This window comes from Mesoplodon densirostris, chromosome X (assembly GCF_025265405.1).
Source record: "Mesoplodon densirostris isolate mMesDen1 chromosome X, mMesDen1 primary haplotype, whole genome shotgun sequence".
Classification (NCBI taxonomy): domain Eukaryota; kingdom Metazoa; phylum Chordata; class Mammalia; order Artiodactyla; family Ziphiidae; genus Mesoplodon; species Mesoplodon densirostris.
The window spans coordinates 121,050,388-121,075,033 of NC_082681.1; the positions used below are offsets into that span (position 1 = coordinate 121,050,388).

The following is a 24,646-nucleotide window of genomic DNA, read 5'->3' on the forward strand; positions in this document are numbered from 1 at the left end:
ATTTTCTTTTCTTTAACCTTCTTTTTTCTTTTTTTAAATTTTTTAATTTAATTTTATTTTTTTATACAGCAGGTTCTTGTTAGTCATCAATTTTATACACATCAGTGTATACATGTCAATCCCAATCTCCCAATTCATCTCCCCGCCCCCCCTTCCCCCTTGGTGTCCATACATTAGTTCTCTACATCTGTGGCTCTATTTTTGCCTTGCAAAGCGGTTCATCTGTACCATTTATCTAGGTTCCACATATATGCGTTAATATACGATATTTGTTTTTCTCTTTCTGACTTACTTCACTCTGTATGACAGTCTCTAGATCCATCCACGTCTCAACAAATGACCCAATTTCGTTCCCTTTTTATGGCTGAGTAATATTCCATTGTATATATGTACCACATCTTCTTTATCCATTCATCTGTCCATGGGCATTTAGGTGGCTTCCATGACCTGGCTATTGTAAATATTGCTGCAATGAACATTGGGGTGCATGTGTCTTTTTGAATTATGGCTTCCTCTGGGTATATGCCCAGTAGTGGGATTGCTGGATCATATGGTAATTCTATTTTTAGTTTTTTAAGGAACCTCCATACTGTTCTCCATAGTGGCTGTATCCATTTACATTCCCACCAACAGTGCAAGAGGGTTCCCTTTTCTCCACACTCTCTCCAGCATTTGCTGTTTGTAGACTTTCTGGTGATGCCCATTCTGACTGGTGTGAGGTGATAGATACCTCATTGTAGTTTTGATTTGCATTTCTCTGATAATTAGTGATGTTGAGCAACTTTTCATGTGCTTCTTGGCCATCTGTATGTCTTCTTTGGAGAAATGTCTATTTAGGTCTTCTGTCCATTTTTGGATTGGGTTGTTTGTTTTTTTAATATTGAGCTGCATGAGCTGTTTATATATTTTGGAGATTAATCCTTTGTCCGTTGATTCATTTGCAAATATTTTCTCCCATTCTGAGGGTTGTCCTTTCATCTTGTTTATGGTTTCCTTTGCTGTGCAAAAGCTTGGAAGTTTCATTAAGTCCCATTTGTTTATTTTTGTTTTTATTTCCATTACTCTAGGAGGTGGATCAAAAAAGATCTTGCTGTGATTTATGTCAAAGAGTGTTCTTCCTATGTTTTCCTCTAAGAGTTTTATAGTGTCCAGTCTTACATTTAGGTCTTTAATCCATTTTGAGTTTATTTTCATGTATGGTGTTAGGGAGTGTTCTGATTTCATTCTTTTACATGTAGTTGTCCAGTTTTCCCAGCACCACTTATTGAAGAGACTGTCTTTTCTCCATTGTATATCCTTGCCTCCTTTGTCATAGGTTAGTTGACCATAGGTGTGTGGGTTTATCTCTGGGCTTTCTATCTTGTTCCATTGATCTCTGTTTCTGTTTTTGTGCCAGTAACATATTGTCTTGATTACTGTAGCTTTGTAGTATAGTCTGAAGTCAGGGAGTCTGTTTCCTCCAGCTCTTTTTTTTTTCCCTCAAGACTGTATTGGCTATTCGGAGTCTTTTGTGTCTCCATACAAATTTTAAGATATTTTGTTCTAGTTCCATAAAAAATGCCATTGGTAATTTGATAGGGATTGCATTGAATCTGTAGATTGCTTTGGGTAGTATAGTCATTTTCACAATATTCATTCTTTCAATCCAAGAACACGGTATATCTCTCCATCTGTTGGTTATCGTCTTTAATTTCTTTCATCAGTGTCTTATAGTTTTCTGCATACAGGTCTTTTGTCTACCTAGGTAGGTTTATTCCTAGGTATTTTATTCTTTTTGTTGCAACGGTAAATGGGAGTGTTTCCTTAATTTCACTTGCAGATTTTTCATCATTAGTGTATAGGAATGCAAGAGATTTCTGTGCATTAATTTCATATCCTGCAACTTTACCAGATTCATTGATTAGCTCCAGTAGTTTTCTGGTGGCATCTTTAGGATTCTCTATGTATTGTATCATGTCATCTGCAAACAGTGACAGTTCTACTTCTTCTTTTCCAATTTGTATTCCTTTTATTTCTTTTTCTTCTCTGATTGCCGTGGCTAAGACTTCCAAAACTGTGTTGAATAATAGTGGTGAGAGTGGACATCCTTGTCTTGTTCCTGATCTTAGAGGAAATGCTTTCAGTTTTTCACCATTGAGAATGATGTTTGCTGTGGGTTTGTCGTATATGGCCTTTATTATGTTGAGGTTAGTTCCCTCTATGCCCACTTTCTGGAGAGTTTTTATCATAAATGGGTGTTGAATTTTGTCAACAGCTTTTTCTGCATCTGTTGAGACGATCATATGGTTTTTCTCCTTCAGTTTTTTAATATGGTGTATCCCATTGATTTGCATATATTGAAGAATCCTTGCATCCCTGGGATAAATCCCACTTGATCATGGTGTATGATCCTTTTAATGTGTTGTTGGATTCTGTTTGCTAGTATTTTGTTGAGGATTTTTGCATCTATATTCATCAGTGATATTGGTCTGTAATTTTCCTTTTCTGTCGTATCTTTGGTTTTGGTATCAGGGTGATGGTGGCCTCATAGAATGAGTTTGGGTGTGTTCCTTCCTCTGCAATTTTTTGGAAGAGTTTGAGAAGGGTAGGTGTTAGCTCTTCTCTAAATGTTTGATAGAATTCGCCTGTGAAGCCATCTGGTCCTGGACTTTTGTTTGTTGGAAGATTTTTAATCACAGTTTCCATTTCATTCCTTGTGATTGGTCTGTTCATATTTTCTGTTTCTTCCTGGTTCAGTCTTGGAAGGTTATACCATTCTAAGAATTTGTCCATTTCTTCCAGGTTGTCCATTTTATTGGCATAGAGTTGCTTATAGTAGTCTCTTAGGATGCTTTGTATTTCTGTGGTGTCTGCTGTAACTTCTCCGTTTTCGTTTCTAATTTTATTGATTTGAGCCCTCTCCCTCTTTTTCTTGATGAGTCTGACTAATGGTTTATCAATTTTGTTTATCTTTTCAGAGAACCAGCTTTTAGTTTTATTGATCTTTGCTATTGTTTTCTTTGTTTCTATTTCATTTATTTCTGCTCTGATCTTTATGATTTCTTTCCTTCTGCTCACTTTGGGTTTTGTTTGTTCTTCTTTCTCTAGTTCCTTTAGGTGTAAGGTTAGATTGTTTATTTGAGATTTTTCTTGTTTCTTGAGGTAGGCTTTTATAGCTATAAACTTCCCTCTTAGAACTGCTTTTGCTGCATCCCATAGGTTTTGGATCGTCGTGTTTTCATTGTCATTTGTCTCTAGGTAGTTTTTGATTTCGTCTTCAATTTCTTCAGTGATCTCTTGGTTATTAAATAACGTATTGTTTAGCCCCCATATGTTTGTGTTTTTTACGTTTTTTTCCCTGTAATTGATTTCTAATCTCATAGCATTGTGGTCAGAAAAGATGCTTGATATGATTTCAATTTTCCTAAATTTACTGAGGCTTGACTTGTGACCCAAGGTGTGATCTATCCTGGAGAATGTTCCGTGCGCACTTGAGACGAAAATTTAATCTGCTGTTTTTGGATGGAATGTCCTATAAATATCAATTAAATCTATCTGGTCTACTGTGTCATATAAAGTTTGTGTTTACTTATTAATTTTCTGTCTGGATGATCTGTCCATTGGTGTAAGTGAGGTGTTAAAATTTCCCCACTATTACTGTGTTACTGTCAGTTTCCTTTTTTTTTTTTTTTTTTTTTTTTGCGGTATGCGGGCCTCTCACTGTTGTGGCCTCCCCCGTTGCGGAGCACAGGCTCCGGATGCGCAGGCTCCGGATGCGCAGGCCCAGCGGCCATGGCTCACGGGCCCAGCCGCTCCGCGGCATATGGGATCCTCCCAGACCGGGGCACGAACCCGTATCCCCTGCATCGGCAGGCGGACTCTCAACCACTGCGCCACCAGGGAGGCCCAATTTCCTTTTTTATAGGTGTTAGCAGTTGCCTTATGTATTGAGGTGCTCCTATGTTGGGTGCATATATGTTTATAGTTGTTATATCTTCTTGGATTGATCCCTTGATCATTATGTAGTGTCCTTCCTTGTCTCTTGTAACATTCTCTATTTTAAAGTCTATTTTATCTGATATGAGTATTGCTACTCCAGCTTTCTTTTGATTTCCATTTGCATGGAATATCTTTTTCCACCCCCTCACTTTCAGTCTGTATGAGTCCCTAGGTCTGAAGTGGGTCTCTTGTAGACAGCATATATATGGGTGTTGTTTTTGTATCCATTCCGCGAGCCTGTGTCTTTTGGTTGGAGCATTTAATCCATTCACGTTTAAGGTAATTATCGATATGTATGTTCCTGTGACCATTTTCTTAATTGTTTCGGGTTTTTTTGTTTGTTTGTTTGTTTGCGGTATGCGGGCCTCTCACCGCTGTGGCCTCTCCCGTTGCGGGGCACAGGCTCCGGACGTGCAGGCCCAGCGGCCATGGCTCACAGGCCCAGCCGCTCCGCGGTATGTGGGATCCTCCCGGACCGGGGCACGAACCCGTGTCCCCTGCATCGGCAGGCGGACTCTCAACCACTGAGCCACCAGGGAAGCCCATTGGGTTTGTTTTTGTAGGTCCTTTTCTTCTTTTGTGTTTCCCACTTAGAGAAGTTCCTTTAGCATTTGTTGTAGAGCTGGTTTGGTGGTGCTGAATTCTCTTAGCTTTTGCTTGACTCTAAAGCTTTTGATTTCTCAGTTGAATCTGAATGAGATCCTTGCCGGGTAGAGTAATCTTGGTTGTAGGTTCTTCCCTTTCGTCACTTTAAATATATCACACCACTCCCTTCTAGCCTGTAGAGTTTTTGCTGAGAAATCAGCTGTTAACCTTATGGGAGTTCCCTTGTATTTGTTGTTTTTCCCTTGTTGCTATCAGTAATTTTTCTTCATCTTTAATTTTTGTCAGTTTGATTACTATGTGTCTCAGTGTGTTTCTCCTTGGGTTTATCCTGCCTGGGACTCTCTGCACTTCCTGGACTTGGGTGGCTATTTCCTTTCACATGTTAGGGAAGTTTTCGACTATAATCTCTTCATATATTTTCTCCGGTCCTTTCTCTCTCTCTTCTTCTGGGACCCCTATAATGTGAATGTTGTTGCGTTTAATGTTGTCCCAGAGGTCTCTTAGGCTGTCTTCATTTCTTTTCATTCTTTTTTCTTTATTCTGTTCTGCAGCAGTGAATTCCACCATTGTGTCTTCCAGGTCGCTTATCCGTTCTTCTGCCTCAGTTATTCTGCTATTGATTCCTTCTAGTGTAGTTTTCATTTCAGTTATTGTATTGTTCATCTCTGTTTGTTTGTTCTTTAATTCTTCTAGGTCTTTGTTAAACATTTCTTGCATCTTCTCGATCTTTGCCTCCATTCTTTTTCCGAGGTCCTGGATCATCTTCACTATCATTATTCTGAATTCTTTTTCTGGAAGGTTGCCTATCTCCACTTCATAGTTGTTTTTCTGGGGTTTTATCTTGTTCCTTCATCTGATACATAGCCCTCTGCCTTTTCATCTTGTCTGTCTTTCTGTAAATGTGGTTTTTGTTCCACAGGCTGCAGGGTTGTAGTTCTTCTTGCTTCTGCTGTCTGCCCTCTAACACTTGGGAATTTTTAAAAAATGTTTCAAGATGATAGCAGCTCTTATTTCTGATTTGTTGCTTCCTAACAGAGATTTTTTCACTAATATTGTTTTGCTCAGAGATTGCTATGGTTTTTATAAACCAGTACTACTGGTTATCGATGTATGTACTTTCCATAAAGAAAATCTTTCTGTAGCACATTACTGAATTAATAGCATCTTGGGGTTTTTTTTTTCTTAAGTCCATTGCATTCTTTCTGTGCCTGTATTGCCTGTCTTTGGTTATGGTATTGCTTTCTTGCAAACTCCAAATCCATTAGGTGAGCTGTGAGGTCTCTGTTTGTCTTATTTCTGAGCCTTCCATTTGCATGTCAGTACTCTGCTGTCAGTTTGGGACGTTGACATTAACAGAGAGAAAAGCCTATTCGTACTGGGGTTTTTCCAGATTCTACCCTCTCTTTTCTGGGTCTTGACTCACGGTCCTTGCATCATCATTGTAAATTTCACTGAGGCGAACCAAGAGGGTAGTTGCCCTCTATAGAGATGAGAATTCAGTTTTTGGTATCAAGCTTGCAGTGGGTTCTGTGCTATTCCTTTGAAGTTGAAAATCTTGAAGGTTGTGATTCAGGAACTATTTTATATTTTAAAGGACATATCATCCGAGTTTTAAAAAGCTCTCTCTGACCAAAGATACTCAAACACAATCCCAGACTTTTAAAAATGCAGTTCAATTTAAAGAAATATTTAAAATTTCTACTCTATCTAGAACAGTAATAGGCACCTTGTAGAAGCTTTATAAGTATTCATAGAATGAATGAATGCAAGTCACTGTGCCAGATGCTCCAGAGAATCCCCAAACGAATGAAAATAGTCTCCACTTGGACGGGCCCCAGGAGAGCTGGGAGGGAGATGTGGACCCAGATGAGGACAGTTCCAGGCCTGCTCCAAAGAGAGAGCTGCCCATCTTGAACTGTTCATCCCTCAGGACTCAGCTCAGCTGTCCAGAACTAGCCAAAGCTGAATTCGCCCCCTTCACTGTGCTAACAGAACATAGCTGGGTCATTCATTCGTTCATCGAACACCCATAGAGCACCTACTCTGTATCCAGTGCTCTTCTCAGCCTTCATGGAGCTTGCCTGACAGTGAACAACAAATATAATATCAGGTGGTGATAAGTGCTGTGAAGAAAAATGAGTCCGGGTCAGATGGAGGAGGACGGTGGAGGGGCGGAGCTAGATCGGGTGGTCAGAAAAGGCTTCTCTGAGGAGGTGACATTTGAGCAGAGTGCCCTGCATGAGGTGAGGGAGCAGGCCGAATTGATGTGTGCCTTATTGTACTTGATTATCTCCTGCTAGGCTGCCGCAAGGGCGGGGGGCTGACTCAGTTTATTGTTGCACAGTCTGCGTGCAACATGAGTCTGTGGGACGCTAGCCAGGGCGGAAAGGCGGGCCTGGAGGGCAGAGTGGTCTGGGCAGGTCTGAGCAATGCTGAGGCCAAACCTACCTGAGGACTCAGGCCCTTTGCCTCCTCGTTCCTTCTGGGACATTCATCAGTCTATTCTCCCACTGATCAGTTTCTTTTTTTTTTTTTTTTTTTTTTTTTTTGCTGTACGCGGGCCTCTCACTGCTGTGGCCTCTCCCGTTGCGGAGCACAGACTCCGGACACACAGGCTCCGCGGCCATGGCTCGCGGGCCCAGCCGCTCCGCGGCATGTGGGATCTTCCGGGATCGGGGCACGAACCCGTGTCCCCTGCATCGACAGGCGGACTCCCAACCACTGCGCCACCAGGGAAGCCCTGATCAGTTTCTTAAACATTCTCTTTTCTGTGCTGTATATTTCACTTGGGGAATTTTTTAATGATGAGGGATGCTGGTTTCTGTACCATGCTGCACAGTGTTCCTGCCACTTTCAACAAAGAGAAATTAATGGACTGGCTTTTATTTTTAGAGCCTCATACATGTTGTCTCTAACACAGGCAGGAAAAGTAGCACACACTAACACAGCTAGACTGCCTGTGTACTGTCAAACTCCAGAATCCTTCTCTCTTTATGAGGTGCCCTGGGAATAGAAGTTGCTCGGGCACCTCTAAATCAGAATTACCAAGTTGAGAGGTCTAAGGAATAGCAAACGTTTCTTGATTTTTAAAATGTTCAGAAAGAAATTTAGTTTCTCCCTGGGGTGAAAATTAGCGGCTGAAGCACACTGGGTATGGGCCAGGTCTGAGAAATGTGCAAAGTCAAGTAGACGGTAAGTATATTCTGAAAATCCAACCAAACTATACAGCAGTGAAAAAGAGTGGATTGCAGCTGCCCGCAACCAGTGGGTGGATCTCAGGAACGTAGTGCCGAGAAGGAAGTTGTAGAAGAAGGTCAGCAGTTTGATTCCATGTATACTGAGTCCCTAGATGTTGCAAAACCAGTGTGTTTTTAAGAATATAAATGTGGTAAGATGATTTTAAGGAAATGGCAAACATAAAATGCAGAGTGATGATGGCCTCTGAGTGGGAAGTTGGGGATGGGCTCAGGGAGGGGCACATGGGAGACCCTGGCATAGTATGTCTTTCCCTTGAGCTAGCTGGTGCATGTGTGAGCATTTGTTTTATCATTCTTCATACCTTTCGTATTTTATAAATATTCTTTTGTGTACTCAATATTAAAGAATGATGAAAAAGAAACACTTGGTTTTTAAAATGGTGTCACACAAAATAAGCCCCAAGCAAAGTGGCATTTTCAACTTTCCCTCTGTGCAGACCAAGCGTGTGATCTTTAAAGCACACTGGAAGTGATGTGGCTTTGAATGGCCTGGGGCGGGGGGCTAGCCACTTTGAACTCCCATCCAGAAACCCAGACGGGCCGTGTGATGAAAGGCTCTGACAGCGCATTGTTCCCGTCCCGGATCTCAGATCAATTAAGTCACTGTAGGCGGCTGTGCATATTAATGGCTTTGCTCTTTTAAGTGTTCAAGTTTATTTTCATTGTTGGTTGGCATTGTCCGGTACTTGTATGGGTTTTAAAAAACTAGCTTCAGCAAGACTCTCAAAGACGTGGATGGAGCATATCTTTCTTCTTGTAACCTAGAGAAAGGAAATCAAGTGTGGCCAAGCGCATTTACCCAGCCTGCCTCTGCCTCTGTGTGTAGGTGCTGCCTGGACCCCTAGTTCTGCAGTGTGAAATGTTCTCTCATGGTTTCAGGTTCTTAGAAATGTATTCTAAGTTAGTTTGGTCATTATGATGGGGAATGTGTCCGTTATCCCTTGCTGCTGTAATAGACTCTCTAAAATTTACTAGCATAAAACAACGATTTGCTATTAATTCTCACAGCTCTGTGACTTGGGCTTACTGGAAGGGTCTCTTTTAGGGTCTTTTGTGTGGTGGTTCTGTGGGTTGACATGGGCTCACTGGGAAGTTCTCACCTCTGGGGTCTTGCGTGCAATTACGGTTCAGTGTCATCTGGTGCTACAGTTAAATTACAGCCTAGGGCTCGACTAAGCTTAAGGTCCAAGACGGCCCATTCAGGATGATGGCCCGTTAACCCCAGTTAAGGACTATGCCCCGAACTGGCACAGTGTTCCTTCTCTGTTGTATTTTCTTGGTCAAAGCAGTGGGACCACCTCAGATTCAATGGGGTGGAAAAATAAACTCAAGAAGATCATGTGGGATGGGAGGAGATATTATTGTGGCCATCTTTGGAAAATATAATCTGCCAAAGATAATGACTTTCAGAGATAGCTTACCTGAGATCAATTTTGTGTCAGGAATCTAGGCTAATTTCATTTTATCATGCGTTAGAAACAAAACAGATAGTCCACATGAGGGAAAAAATTAAGGCAAAGTTGTATGGATGGCCCCAAATAAGCACCTCCCTCTCAGAATCACAGGCTCCTGGAGCCAGCCTATTTCTCTGGTAGTTGAGGACATTTAATCAATCCTTGCCGAGCACCATTCTCATAGGCTTCTCTGGTAGATGGGTGGCATGGTATTCCCTGCCCACAGAGGAGCATCTCCAGTGGATCAGGGCTCCCTGCAGTGACAATTTCACTAATGTTTGTGTTACCACCATCCTTCTCAAATAGGCTTTTACATTCTTACCTGAAAATTTTCTTGAAAAGGATCATTGAAAATATTAAGTTATACCCCCTCCTCACAGCCATACTTATCTGCTCACCCAGTCCTTGTCCTGTATTTGTCCGTCTTAGTAGAGGATAATTTGAGTTTAGACCAATTTTTAAAAACCTTTATATTTTGAAATCATTTCAGCCCTACAGAAGAATTGCAAGACTAGAACTTGACTCATCCTATTAGCATTTAGCCACACTTGCTTCATCATTCCCATCCCCTACTCACTCTCACATAGTCCCCATAGACACACACACACACACACACACACACACACACACACATTTTCCAAGAACTATTTGAGAATCATTTACAGACATCATGACCCTTTATACCTAAGAATGAAGACATTCTTTTGTATAACCCCAGTACAATTGTGAAAAATCAGAAAAGTTAACATTTGACATGATGTTGTTACTTAATTTACAGACTGTATGTAACTTCTGCATGTTGTCCCAGTGAGATCCTCTGGAACAGTTTTTTTCCTGGTCCAGAATCCAACCCAGCGTCCCACATTGCAATTAGTTGTCTTACCTCCTTAGTCTGCGTTAACTTGCAACAGTTCTTCAGCCTTTCTTTATGACCCTGACATTTTTAAAGAGCACAGACCGGTTTTTGTTTTTTGTTTTTTTTTTTGAGGACCGTCCTTCAGTTTGAGTCAGTCAGCTCTTTCCTCATGATTAGACTCAGGTTATACATTTGGGGCAGGAATCCCGTGGAAGGGATGTTGGTTCCTTCTCAGCGCATCTTATCAGGAGGCCATGATGTCAAGTTGTTTCATTACTGGTGATGGTAACTTTGATCACTGGGTTAAGGTGGTATCCACAGGTCTCTGTGGTATAAAATTGCTCTTTTTCTCTCTGGAAAGTAAATAGTAAAATGGGACCATTGACAAATAGACTTCTCAGAATGTTGGCCAAGCTGTGCTGACAAGGCCATGACCCCTCCCATCCTGTGGGTGGGCTGTGTTCACTGTGCCTGGAGTCAAGTGGCTTTGGAAAAAATAGAACTAGATTCCAAGACATGGAGTGAAAAAAGTCCTTTGGGGATCTGCTTTGCAGTAAACTCACGTTCAGAAGCATGACAACCCTCTCCCGAGAGTTCTTGCTGCTCTACTTACAGAGGTGTTTGTTCATATTTCCCACCAGTCATGGAACCTCAAAAGGTTATATAATCCTGCCTTGTGCATCAGGAAGGCCTATCTCTACCACCCCAACAAAATTAGTGAATTCCCTTTGTTAGATGTTTAATCATTGGAAGTATTGAACTTTTAAAACTTGGAGTGGAAAACCTATAAAAAAGCAAGATGAAAAATCAAGTGACTTGGCTCTCTCATCTGTTTACACCTCTTGGGAAAGGTCATTTAAGCACTTAGGATTTTGGTTTTCTTATCTAAAATATGGTTAATAGTAATTTCCTACCTACCTCACTGGGTTATTGTGGTGACCAAATAGACCCTTATTAAATAGATGAGACGGTACTTAAAAACAAAACTCTATGAAAGCACAGTGAGTTCCCTGATTAATTTGTGTTTAATTTCTTTCATCAGCCAAGATATCTATTTCTAGGAAATTGGGGAAACAGTAGCTTTGCCAGACTTCGTTTGGCTTGCAGTAAGTGGTGCGAGCAGGAGACCAGAGAGCCTCGGGGTCTGCCAGAGAGACCAGCATTGCCCAGTTCAAGCTTCCCACGCTCAGCAGCTCTTGCGGGCAAGGTGCTGCATCCACGTAGGGAAGTAGTAAGGCAGGCTGAGCAGGAAACTGTATGGATCTGGAGATAAAATAGGGAACTTCTAAGATTGTATTCTGTATTTTGGTCATTTGCTGTTAAAAAAATCAGTGATTTACCTACACTTCTCTAATTTGAAGGTCATGTTTGTATTGTGCGTACGAGGAGTCTGTGTGTGTGCGTTCTCATTTATTTTGTTTATTGGGCAAGGGCTGGGGTAGGGGAATGTAGATAGACTCCTTAGTATGTTGAGTTTTATCCCAAATAACTCACCCTTACTTATCAGGTAGCAGTTATTTTTAGATGTGTGCTCATGGATAATTGGCCCAGTATTATTTAGAACAGTCTGTGGTGTGAACAGAAGCTACGCGTGACTGTTCTCTTAAAGCAAGTTGAAGCAAGGCTGAGCAGGGCTGAGTAGGTCTGAGGCTGTCAGAACCTCTCACACCCAGGGCAGACCAGCTTTTTCCCCCTGGGATTGTAGCCCTGCCCTGCATGTCCCTCTTACAGGCTCCAGGCACACTGACTGAGGGTGTGACTGGCATCGGGTTCATTCCCTTCCGTGAGCGAGCCATTTAGACTAGACCCTGGGGTCATGTTGGGATCCAGATGCTGGCATTCTGCTACTAAGGAAAGACTATAGAATGAAGTGGGCCTGCAGCCAGTTCAGGCCTCTTACCCACTCCCCATAGTGCAGCCCCGGGGACCCTCCTGGTGGGAGTGGGGTCTGCAGAAGAGCTCCTCGCATGTCTGCCCATGCGCAGCAGAGGCGCCTGCACCAGGACCCTGGGGGGAACCCACCTCTCAGGCACCACTGAGGGAAGCTCAGGTGTGCGCTCGCTGCAGGCAGGCGCCCGAGAGAACTCAAATGTCTCACCAAGCAGAGAAGTCCTGCCTCAGCCCGTGGGGAGGAGGTTGAGGGCAAGGAGGAAGAGCAGACGGCTTTCTGCCAGTCCTTTCAATAGCAGAAGCTCCTATTTAATGAGTCAAGATAGGAATGCTTACGGGAGGAGAAGGTGTTTCTGTCCGCGTCATCTACCGTAAAATAGCCACCTTGCCTATTGCCTCTCTCTCCAAATCCCACATCCAGGAATAATTGTTTGCCACTGCCCCTCCCTGCACAGTGGTTGGACCGGAGCTGCACAGAGCATGCACTTGACATTCCAGGGAGTAAGTGACGTGTTTTGATCACCTGAGTGCATTAGACCAGGTCCTTTAAGACACTCTCCTGGTGGTTATAGCAGCAGTATGGCCCTAGACGACAGCGTGGAAGGAGAGTGTTGCCAAGCAGAAGATCCCCTGCTGTACGGTGGTACAGGCTGTCTGAACCTAAATGCAGGTTTTTGCAGCTGATTGGAAAACGATGCTTAGTGGAGCGCTGTCATCATAAGGTAGCGAGGCTTGTGGTTTCCCCTGTTTTATTTCTTCCTCCTGCTTTTGGTTCGTTCTTGTCTGTGAGGATGATTCGGATTTTTATTTTATATGTTTCACTAACACCGATATCTAACAGCTGTTGTGTGCTTACTCTGTGCCAGGTCTAAAATGAACATCTAGGGATCGTGGTGACCCCAAGCTCTGGCTTAGCCACCATTGCGACACCGGGAGTAGGGCCAAGTTGGAAGAAGTGGAGTCAGGGAGTCGTGGGCGCAGACTGCAGTTCCGTGGCTTACTTAACCTCTCTAAGCCCGCTTCCTCCTCCATAAAGTGACCCTAATAATAGTACCTGTGTCATACCAGTTTTTGACAACTAAAAGAGACATACACGTATACACACATACATACACAAATACACTTAGCAGCACAGGGGCTGGTGTGCAGACAGCCCTCAGGAAGCGTGGACACAGTTTTGGAGGGTGCTAGAGGGAGTGTGAGCTCCACATCACTGGGGGAGGGATCCAGGTGCGACCCTGGCTGTCTGAACACAGAAGGCACTGATGATTCCCTCTCAAGCCAGGGCTCTCAGGAGACTCATAGGTGGGCCTCGGGGGGCGTGGGGATTAGGACACTGGCCCTCAACCAGAGCAGCACCACTTTTACCTGCTTTATACAGATAGAAGGGGCGTGGGGGGCGCTGTATGTATGTCTCACCTCAGTGGTTCTCAGCTGGGGGTGATCTTGCCCCTGCGGGAACATTTGACAATGTCTGCAGATTTGTGTGTGTGTGTGTGTGTGGTATGCGGGCCTCTCACTGTTGTGGCCTCTCCCGTTGCGGAGCACAGGCTCCGGACACGCAGGCTCAGCGGCCATGGCTCACGGGCCCAGCCGCTCCGCAGCATGTGGGATCTTCCTGGACCAGGGCATGAACCCGTGTCCCCTGCATCGGCAGGCGGACTCTCAACCACTGTGCCACCAGGGAAGCCCTGCAGACATTTTTGACTGTCACAACCTGGGGTGGGTCGGGGGGAGTGGAGATTGCTACTGGCATCTAGCGGGTTGAGGCCAGGGATGCTGCTAAACAGTGCACAGAATAGCTCCACAACAAGGAATGATTCAGCCCCAAATGTCATGGCAGGATTGAGAAACCCTGGTACATATGCATACGTATATGGAGGAAGCAAGAGGATTCGGTGCCTGGCTTTTATTTGGTTAGGGTGTAGGAACAAAAGTAGAAAACCAAGGTTATATAGAAACGCCTGCTTGTCAAGAGGTCCCTCGGGAATGGTGGGGCCTGAGTTGGCTGAGCCTCAGGGCAGAGGGAGAACGGTCTGCAAAGAGGGAGCACCGTCCACGTGGACGAGGTGTCACGGGGGTTCTGTGTGGTTCCAGGCCTAACAGAACGGTGGCACAAGGGAAGTCGGTGTGGCGAGTATGAAGTGATTCTTTCTGGGGTCACAGTGGTCCAGCTACGGAGCAGACTACCAGAGAGGGGTTGACAGTCCACCATGGAAGTGGGATCTGGACTGATTCCATATCAGTAAAATGGTTGATGCTGAAATAACTGAATTTTTAAAATTCAGATCACGTTCAAGTCATATTCATTGGGTCATTGTGTGGCCCTCAGCCTGGCATTAACTGAGGAAACGTGTTCTCCTTCACACCCGGAGCTGGGCTTTTACCATGAGAGCACCATTGGAAAACTGGCCTGCATCTTTTCCAGTCCACCTACCACTTGAGGATTATTTTCCAGCTCAAGACCAAGTTCAGTGTTGATCTGATTATATTTTTTCCTTACCACCAAGATCTGATTAGGAAACTCTTTAGGTCTCTAGTGAGAAATTGGCCTTTAATATTATGTTGAGTTGCCATTTTTATTGCTGTTTTTGTAGATCAAAAATGGTTGAACATTAGCACTTTCATATGGTTCAGCCTGCTACAGGGTTGAGAGTGACAATGTGTAATGTACGAACAGATTACTTTATGTTCTTCTAAAAGTACTCTGCACAAATGTCGCACCCCTGTGCGAACTTTGGGTGCACTCGGCAACTGAAGCTAGGCTGTTATCTACCTCACCAGCAGCCAGTGGTCACCAGGAGCCAGGCCTAGGCCAGCACACCTGTAATGGACCTTCTTCCAACAGATGTAAGACAGAGTCCTGCATTTTAACAAAGTGGTGTTTCCCTGGGTAGACACGGGCTTGCCCTCACCTTTTGCATCTTCCCAGTAGCAGGAGAGAGTCTTTGAAACCTTAAGAGCCTCCAAAAAGACACCCCGTCCCCACCTCTTGGCTGACTTTGTTTCTCAGAACTTGAAAAGGAACCAGATGTCAATTATACCTCCGTAGAGGTGAGTTAAAAAAAAAAAAAAAAAGGAACTAGGAACATTGAAGACATTGTGCAGAGGGAAATAAGCCGGACACAAAGGGGCAAATACTGTACGATTCCACTTCTGTGAGGTGTGCGGAATTGTCAAATTCCTGGAGACAGAAAGTGGAAAGGTGGTTGCCAGGGGCTGGGGAGAGGCGGGAATATGGAGTTAGTGTTTAAAGAGTACAGAGTTCTGGAGATGGACGGTGGGGATGGTTGTACCACAGTGTGAATGTACTTAATGCCACTGAACTGTACACTTCAAAGTGGTTAAGATGGTAAAGTTCATGTTGTTTGTATTTTGCCATAATAGAAAAAAATGGGAGCAGGGTCGTTCATTGCCTTATGCTGAAGCCAGATCCAACCCTGGTGCTCCTCTAAAAAGAGGAGGTAGGAAAATGCCTAAGGGTTTATTCTTATGTTGTGGTCAAACTTAAGTGAAATTCAGACATGACGTCACTGGCTGGGCTTCCTAAAATATTGTCCCTTCCCCCAGGGACATGTTCTAGATACCATATGTTCCTGTTAGGGTGATAATACTTCAGGGACTTCTTATTTATTTATTTATTTATTTTTGGCTGCGTTGGGTCTTCGTTTCTGCACGCAGGCTTTTTCTAGTTGCGGCGAGCAGGCGCTACTCTTCGTTGTGGTGCGCGGGCTTCTCGTTGCGGTGGCTTCTCTTGTTGCAGAGCACGGGCTCTAGGTGCGTGGGCTTCAGTAGTTGTGGTGCGTGGGCTTAGTTGCTCCACGGCCTGTGGGGTCTTCCCGGACCAGGGCTTGAACCCGTGTCCCCTGCATTGGCAGGCAGATTCTTAACCACTGCACCACCAGGGAAGTCCTACTTCAGGGACTTCTGAGTGTGTGCTCCGCGTTACATTTGTTCCCCTTGAAGGATGAAATTGTTCAACTTTTTGGAACCAGGTGTCTTCGGAACAGAGGGTTCTGTGGTCAGGCCCGGTAATCATCTTCTGGCGTGGTTTTGGTTTTCCAGGGCAACTTCAAAAGCATATCCACAGTCTCCAAAGAACGTGAAGCCACCATACCCAGGGTCTCCGGTGAAGTACCGCTTCCCCACCTTTCCTGGCCAGGAAACACCCAAGAAGAAAGCAGAGAAAGAGAAGAGCAACAAGGAAAGGGAGGGCGCCCTGGCTCAGCAGGCAGCCGGCCCACCTGGGGAGGAGGCCCCAGAGAAGCACGTGGCAGACAGGCACGCCACCGAGAAGCATGAGGCCACGGCAGGGAAAGCCGAGGGCAGTGGAGGTAGGCCCTCCTCGCCCAGCCGGTTCTCCCTCTGACTCCATCCACGCGGGAGTCTCGGGTTTGGGGGAGAGACGGGGATTTTTCCCAGAGACAACTCCATGCCCTCGTGCCACTTTCTCAGGCTTGCATGTTGCCCCGAGTCCTTCCCCTCACTCTCCTGAGGGTCTCCTGGCAGAGGAGACTAAGGGGCTGACGCTGCTCCTAGCTGTGGAAGCCCACGGGGGTGCTCAGCTGCATCCAGGCAGCATCTGCCTTTCCCACAGAGAGGGTCTTCCTTTAGTCCTTGAAGCTTCCGTGACAGCTGCGGTGAGTTCACCCAGATAGGCGCAGTGGTGGTGGCTGCCTTGGGACTTGCTGGTGACCCTGTGTCTCCCCGTCCCCTCTCCACTGCCCTCCATGGTGGAATGCATCCAGGGTCACAGCCAGCCTGTTGCAGCCTCTCTGCTTGGTGGCTGATTGTGCTGGTCCTAGCAGCATTTCCCATCACCCACTGGGTTGGATTTTTCAATTCCAAGTGGTAGCTGCCATGTGAGTGCAGTCACTGTTTCATTTCCCTTGATCTTTTCCTCCAATGCAGCCTCGTGGAAGCCCACAGCGGGCACCACTGATGCAGGAGAGGCCGCAAAGATGCTGGCCGAAAAGAGACGACAGGCCCGGCTGCAGAAGGAACAGGAGCAGCAGGAACGTCTGGAGAAGGAAGAACAAGACAGGTGTGGAGGTGCTCAGGCCCCTTGAGACCGCGCGGGAACTCCCAGCTCCTGGGTGTCAGTGATACCAACAGCCCCTGTCCTCAGCATACACTCTAGGGCCAGCCAGTCCTCGTAGAGCTATCAAAGGAGTTTGAGTTTTGTTTATAGAGTGAGGTTCTCCCTGAAAAGACAGGAGGTTCCGGATGTAGACATCTTGATTCTGCTTCCTGAACTGTGTTTTTTTCCCCAAAATTATTCTAACTCTCACCCCCAGGTAAGAGAAAGGAGGGTTGAGCAGAGGCTCCTAGCTGGGGCCGAAGCCGACCTCATAGTCCATGAGACACGAGGTAGGGGGACTCCCATCCTGGAGCACGAAAGAAGATGTCATGACAGTGGTCCCTAAACTTTGGAGGGTGTCAGAGTCAGTCATGGGTTGTGGTGAAAATACACAGGCCCAGGCCATGTCCCGCTTCAGTAGCTCACCAGACTTTGAGAACCACTGCGTTGACCCCTGGGGCACTTGGTCAAAATAAAGACAGTTCTGCCTATTCTGGTCTTAGTATTCAGAGAGAAATGCATGTTGAAGGGCAAGGTAGATTTTATCATTAAACTGATAAAGGAAGCTCTTAGGATAATCACAGAGTACAGTCCAGTGCTGTTGAGAGGATTTAATGGGACAGGGAGCCAGCCATGTTGCCGTGCTTCACTCAACCATGGCGCTGAGTTTAATCAGTAATAGAATATTCTTCATCCTTAAGTGACCTTGGCAAGTCTTTTGTGGTCTGTCATTACACTTCTGCTGATTTATTTTTTTGAAGGGGGAGGGGGGAGGTCTGGCTGGTTCCTTCTTTGAACTCTGGACTTCTCTGATGATTTTCCCACCTCCGACCTTTTGGTCAACAGCAGCAGGTCTTTTTACTGAGTGGTGTGCTTGGGCTGGGTTGGGTGGGCCGCAGGATGTGTGAAGGGAGGTCCCAGGAGAGGAAGATGAGTCGCAGGACCTCAGTGATAGGGCTTGGGATGCGCAGGCCCTGAGCAGGTGAGTCGCGTGCCTGTAGCTTGTGCTAAGGAAGGTGCAGCTCTCTGCCCTCCAGCCAGCACCCTCTCCCGTTTCCTTCACAGCGCAGCTCCTCGAAGAATTGACTGTACTGCCTGTCTCTATTTCCTCTACTCACACTCAGTCTGCAGACCTCACACTCACCATTCCTCCTAATTGCCAGACTCCTAATCCATTTCTTGGTTGACTTTGACCGTGTCGCGCTCGCCCTTGCTTCTCTGGCCTCTCCTTCTCAGTCTCCTCTGTCTCCCGCTCAGCCCCTCACGCATCACCTGGGCTCCCAGCCCTCAGTCTTTGGCCAGCTTCACCTGACAAGACCTTCCCGAGCAGCGCTGCGCCCTCCTGCCCTGCCCGCGCCCCCATCACGCTGCCAGCTTCCTCTGGCTTCAAAAGTTTGGGGCTCGCATTTCACACAGCATCCTCATGCTCAGCATTTGGGGTGCTAACCCAACTCTGCTCTCATCTCCCTTTCTACCCTCATCTGTTCTTTGCCTTGTTTTACCATCTATTTCTGAAGCCAATTTCATCTTGCTCTGTAAACCTTCAATACTTTCTGGTACAAGCAAGGCATTAAATCACACATGGGTACTGATGCCTCCTGAGCCTGTGCTGTCCAGTACCACTGCCTCTAGTCCCAGGCGGCCACCGAAATGGAAATACACTAAGATCAAGTCCAATTCAGTTCCCCTGCCATATGGCCACATTTCAAGTGCTCAGTAGCTACATGGCTAGTGGCTACCACATCGGACTGCACAAATCTCTAGAATGTTTCCCTCATCACAGAAAGGTCTGTTGGCTAGCACTGGTCTAGAACCTGCAGGCAGTATTACCAACTGCTTTATGCTTTCCTTTAAGTGTGTCCCACACGCATCTCAAACTGAGCATTTCCAAAGCAGACCTTACTGTCTTTCTCGCAGACTTCCTTTTCCTTTCACAAGCTCTGTCCTCCACGTCTCCAGGCAACCAGATCAGAAGTGTCCGAGCCAGCTCTCACCTTTCCCCTCTCCTTCCTCGTCAGTGTCCCGTCCCCTGTCAGGTCTGTCTCGGCCGCCTCTAGCATCTCTCTCGTCTCCCTTCCCCTCCAGCCCCTCCTCCCCTCCTGAGCTCTGGCCCCTGTGGTCTCTGACCTGGACTGTGTCTGTGGCATCCGCACTGAGCTCCCTGCTCTGGGTCTCCCGGAGCTCATCCACTGTCCACACTGTGTCCCCAGTGCCTGTTCTCAAATAAGTGTCATTGTCCTGCTCCTGTCCTTTAACAAACCAGTGACTCCCCTGCCCACAGGAGGCCTGCCACGGCCTGAGCACCCCCGTCCCCTGCAGATCCACACCTCCTCATCTGCTTTCACGCTGCCTCCCTTGGCCTCGAGCTCCTTGTCAGCAGACACATTTTCCATTCTCCGACTCGGGTCAAGCCCTGCTCCCTGTCAGCAAGCCTTTCCAGCCCTGCCCCTGGGAGAGAACAGACCTCTCCCCCTCTTCGGCCGCCCAGCCCGGCTGGTCGGCTGATCACAGAGCCTCCTCATTTGTTCACAGGCCTACTTCCCCCAACTAAGCCCCTTAAAAGGCCGGGGTACAGTCTTTGGATCACTGGTGTTGGCGCTCAGTAAACATACAGGAAAGGTAGAGAAGTAGGAAGAGGCCCAACTGAGAAGCCATTGCAGTCACGGGTTAAGAGAAGACAGCGCAGTGTGGTGGAGCTCGAGCTGGAGGAGTGAAGGCGGGTTCAACAGAAATGGGACCATTCAAAGTCGACGCCAAGGTTTGATTCTAAGCATAGGAGAATGGTACACCCAATGGCAGATAAAGGAAGGACAGAAGGAATTGATTTTAGAGGGTAAAAACAAGCCATTTGATTGTAGATAAACTAAGTTTAAGGTGCCTGCAAGATATCCTGGTGATTAGAAATGGAATTGAAGCCTGGGGCCTAGGTAAAAATGAGAGCAATACACTTGACCCAAAATCAGTTTTCCTCTCTCTTGCCAGAATATGAAGCTTTGCTAGCACCACGTGGGAGGTGAGAAAGTACAGTACCACACAACCAGGGCCAGGAACACAGCGGACACCTCTTGGGATAAGATCATCCTCACTCCTGTTTTGTGCTTAAGAGTCAGTAGTTGAAGCCACACAAATGTAGTTGCCAGATGAGAGAATATAGAGAAATTAAAGATACTTGAGCTAAACCGTGGAAAGCCAATCACTGTCACAAACTGGTGAGGAAAACGCCATCCGAGTCAGGGATGAGACTGCTCAGAGCAGAAGGGCTGACAAGCTGTCCAGACAGCTGGGCCCGGAGGAAGAGCAAACGCTGGTCCAGTCCCCGCTAGCAGTGACCCTGGGGCTCTCCTGGAAGCATGCAGAACAGGGCACAGTGCCTGGGCTCGTGGATGGCCCAAGATAGAAATCAGGATTCTTGGAGCAAGAAACCCTAGACCCTGGGTTTGCCCCGGGGAAGGCACTGGCAGAAACTAGAAGCAAAGAGATCTTACTGGGATTCCAAAATGAGTCACGTTAAGAAGTTAAGATAGCTGCTGTGGGCCCAAGTGGAAAGACAGTTGAGTTAGGCACCCTCCATCAGCAGGGTCACATAGCCAGGCTGCAGCTCGGTGTCCGTGCAAGAGTTGGCCCGGGCCCGGGCCCGGCCCTGCCAGCAGAGGTCCTGGCGCCGCTCAGCCCTGGCAGCTCGTCGGTTGAGCCTCTGGGTGGTGGACTGTCGGGGTAAGAGCTGGGCAGGCAGGGCCCGTCCGGCGCGGGGGGTGGCGGCCGAGTCAGGAAGGGAGAGCCAGGCCCTCACAGAAGGAAAGTCGAATGCCGCCTGCACCTGCGAGACGTGTCGAGGCTGAGGAAAGGCCATTGGTCTTGGGGTTTAGGACATGAATGGAGGTTTGGGGGGAAATCATGGAGAGGGGTAGAGACATAAGCAGCTTGACAGAGGTGAGAGGGCAGAGGCCCTGAACATCAGCAGAATGCAGGGGAGAGGGGACTGAGGAGAGTTGTTTGGGATGCCTGAGGCCTGAGTGTTTTGCAGGCCGTGGGAAGGTCCGTGTAGAAAGGCAAAGCGATGGAAGGAAGAGAGGGGGACGGTGGAAGGAACTCGGGTGCGGGGGGTGTGTGGAATTAATAGTGTGGTTGGTGGCATTTATAATCCTTTGCATCTAAGCAGAAGAAAGGGGGCATTTTCTGAGCAGGAATGCTGTAGAGGAGTGAAGTTTAGGAAGCCCAGACCAGGTGGCCCCGGTCTTCTCTGTAAAGTGGTTGATGATGCCATCGACTAAGGAGGATGTGGAAGACGGTGGAAAAGTGGAGGTTTGGACTGTTTCCCTGGGGGTCTGAGAGATGAGGATGGATGGCTGGCGTGGCGGCTGAGGTCCAGGGAAAGATGACCAGTCGGCCTTGTCTGGGCCTTACTCCAACCAGTGTTGACAACCCAGGAGGGCCCAGAGTGGCCCCCATGCCATCCCACAGATGCTCAGGAGTGGCTGGGCGGCCTGGGTGCCCTGAGAGAAGAGGGAGCGGATGCAGGGACGGCACAGAGCTGCCCGGGGCCGGTCAGGAGAGAAGGCGGCGAGGGATGGGTGAGGGCAGATCAAAGGGGAAGGTTAGGACATTGAAGGTTAAGCTTTTTTTTTTTTTTTTTTTTTTTTTGCGGTACGCGGGCCTCTCACTGCTGTGGCCTCTCCCGTTGCGGAGCACAGGCTCCGCGGCCATGGCTCTCGGGCCCAGCCGCTCCGCGGCATGTGGGATCTTCCCGGACTGGGGCACGAACCCGTGTCCCCTGCATCGGCAAGCAGACTCCCAACCACTGCGCCACCAGGGAAGCCCGGTTAAGCTTTTTTAAATGAAAAATTTTAAGCACATAGGAAGGGAGAAAGTGAAACCCACATACTCATCCGGAGATTGAACGAGTTGAGACTGAACATGTGTCAGGGACATGGTGCAAATGTGAGAGGGTGGGACGAGAGGGGGCCGGCGTCTGGAGCTTGAGAGATGGGGATCGTTACACAAAAGACCCTCACCGGTGGCCGGGAACGGGGATGAGGGATGCATCCACTGAATGATGACAGTGCACAGTTTTCTGGTACTTTCTACCTGGTGAGGAAGGGGGGTAGGTTTGGGGTGGGTGGCAGGAGCAAGGACGGGCGGGGGTGACAGAAGTACACGTGGGTCTGGTGAGCTCCAGAAGGAACCAGTAATGACGGCAAGGGCAGTGGGGTCGGGCTGCCTGCAGCAGAGGGGTGCTGGGGAAATGACACCGCCATGTCCTCTCTGGTTTGTTAAGCAGGGAGAGAAAGAATGTTTATTCTTGGAGAGGATTTTGAGAGACTTGGTTTCACACAGGGAAAGCCAGTTTTTAGCTACTTTGGGGGAAGCAGAGTGTGGTTAACTGGAGGGAATTTTGTCTGTAGGGCTTATGGGCCTGTGGGGAGGAATTTCTGTTGTAGGTTGATGACAGGGATTACGGAGACCTAGGGGCTAAGAGGATGTGTTACTGCATGGCTGTGCATCGGGCACCTCTGAAGTCCTCATGGTAAAACGGAAGAAACCGAGTGGCTTTTCAGGTCCTAAGGATGAAGTAGCTTGTGGGTTAATTTATATACGTATCCTTTGTGTATTAACTTCTCTGAGACAGTCACAACTGGCTCCTTAAAAGAGAGAGAAATACTAAAACAGTGCTCTCATTAACCTTGGGAGAAGTTTTGTTATTGACACATGCGCTTTTCATAATCCTGTGTTGGGCATCCTAGTCTTTCACTGAGGAATCTAAGAACTGGTGAGTTTCTTTCTGACTAGGCCCCATAATGCTCTTCTCCAAAGTTCTCCAGAATATTTGTTAGTAATTTCAGTTGTTCCAGCTTTTAGGCACTGCACCCTCTGTGAACATAGAATACATTGTCATGTCCCATTGTAGTTTTAGGCTAATGTCTTTGTGTATTTTTTTACCTTTTAAAATATTTCTTTGGGGCCTCCCTGGTGGCGCAGTGGTTAAGAGTCTGCCTGCCGATGCAGGGGATACGGGTTCGTGCCCCGGTCTGGGAGGATCCCACATGCCGCGGAGCGGCTGGGCCCGTGAGCCATGGCCGCTGGGCCTGCGCATCCGGAGCCTGTGCTCCGCAACGGGAGAGGCCACAACAGTGAGAGGCCCACATACCGCAAAAAAAAAAAGGAAAAAAAAAAAAATATTTCTTTGGTGGCACATAGGCTAATTGCCTCCGTGATTCCTGAAGCCAACCGTTAGGGTGGAAGGATGTTCTTTTTAAGTCTTGATCATTTATAACAATATACCAGCGCCCCAGTAAGTCAGTGATACATGCTTCCAAATAAAGATAATTTCTGAAAAACATACACATTTACAGATGCGCTTAAAAGGACACTGGGAATTGAAGAGAGCGTTCATTTTAAATTGTAAAACAAACTAGCATTTGAGAATCTACGCAGGACCAGGCATTGTGCTAAGTGCTTCCCATTATCTCATTTAATTCCCACAATGATGTCGAGGAGCCAGTAATATAGCTATTCCCTTTTTTTTTAAATGGGCGTCAGAAATGTTGAGTGACTTTCCAAGGAAGGGTCACACAGCAAGTGGCACAATCAGAATGCAGTCTTGGTCTTGCCCATGTGGCACATTGCCAGTCAGTAACTCACAGCAAAATGAGTATAGTTATCCACATTTTTTCATAGAAGAGGAAAGTGACACACGTGAGCAGGAAGAACGTTAGAAATGTAAAAACAAGCACTTAGACTTTACAGAGTTTTCCCTCACTGCTTAAGCTCTTTATCGTTACACCGCTGACCATTCACCTGTGGATGAAAAATGTCTAAATGCCTTTTAATTTTCATTTAGCAAAGAATAAAAGCTAAAATTTTTTTAAAGAATGCCAAAGTAAATGGAAAATAGATGCTTTAATTCCTTAAATGTCAAGTTTCTGTTGAGCATTTTCTTCCATTTGCTGCTTCAGAAGTCACATACTAATTAAAACCAAAGTGAACTTCTTGAGCTCTTAGTCACTGCTCTCAAACCGCTGACTGGCACAGATGTGAGAGTCACTGAGACACTTCGAGGTTTTTTTTTCTTTTTTTTTTTCTAGCTTAAGTTGTTTTCTTTTTTTTAAAACATCTTTATTGGAGTATAATTGTTTTACAGTGGTGTGTTAGTTTCTGCTTTATAACAAAGTGAATCAGCTATACGTATACATATATCCCTATATCTCCTCCCTCTTGCATCTCCCTCCCTCCTACCCTCCCTATCCCACCCCTCTAGGTGGTCACAAAGCACCGAGCTGATCTCCCTGTGCTATGCGGCTGCTTCCTACTAACTATTTTACGTTTGGTAGTGCATTTAAGTTGGTTTTAAATATTTATCCTACTCAGTTTTTAAGGAATTCTCATTCAATAAGAATGATGGGGCTGTGGTCATTTGTAAGTTGGCTAGGGAACATCTGTGTCTTCATTACAGTCTATTCACAAATCAATACATTATTACTCTGGGTATCACAGAATTTAAAGTCCACCCTGGTTAATATTTTTTTTG

At 46.5% G+C, this 24,646-nt stretch overlaps 1 protein-coding gene across 1 annotated transcript in view; it reads left to right on the forward strand.

Moving 5' to 3' along the window:
- The window catches only part of MAP7D2 (MAP7 domain containing 2), a 113,204-nt gene that overhangs the window by 78,370 nt on the left and 10,188 nt on the right, over positions 1 to 24,646 (forward strand). Inside the window, exons 9-10 of the mRNA XM_060086872.1 lie at positions 16,107 to 16,375; positions 16,953 to 17,085. Of these exons, the coding sequence (XP_059942855.1) occupies positions 16,107 to 16,375; positions 16,953 to 17,085 (402 nt within the window). The remainder of the gene's footprint in view (positions 1 to 16,106; positions 16,376 to 16,952; positions 17,086 to 24,646) is intronic.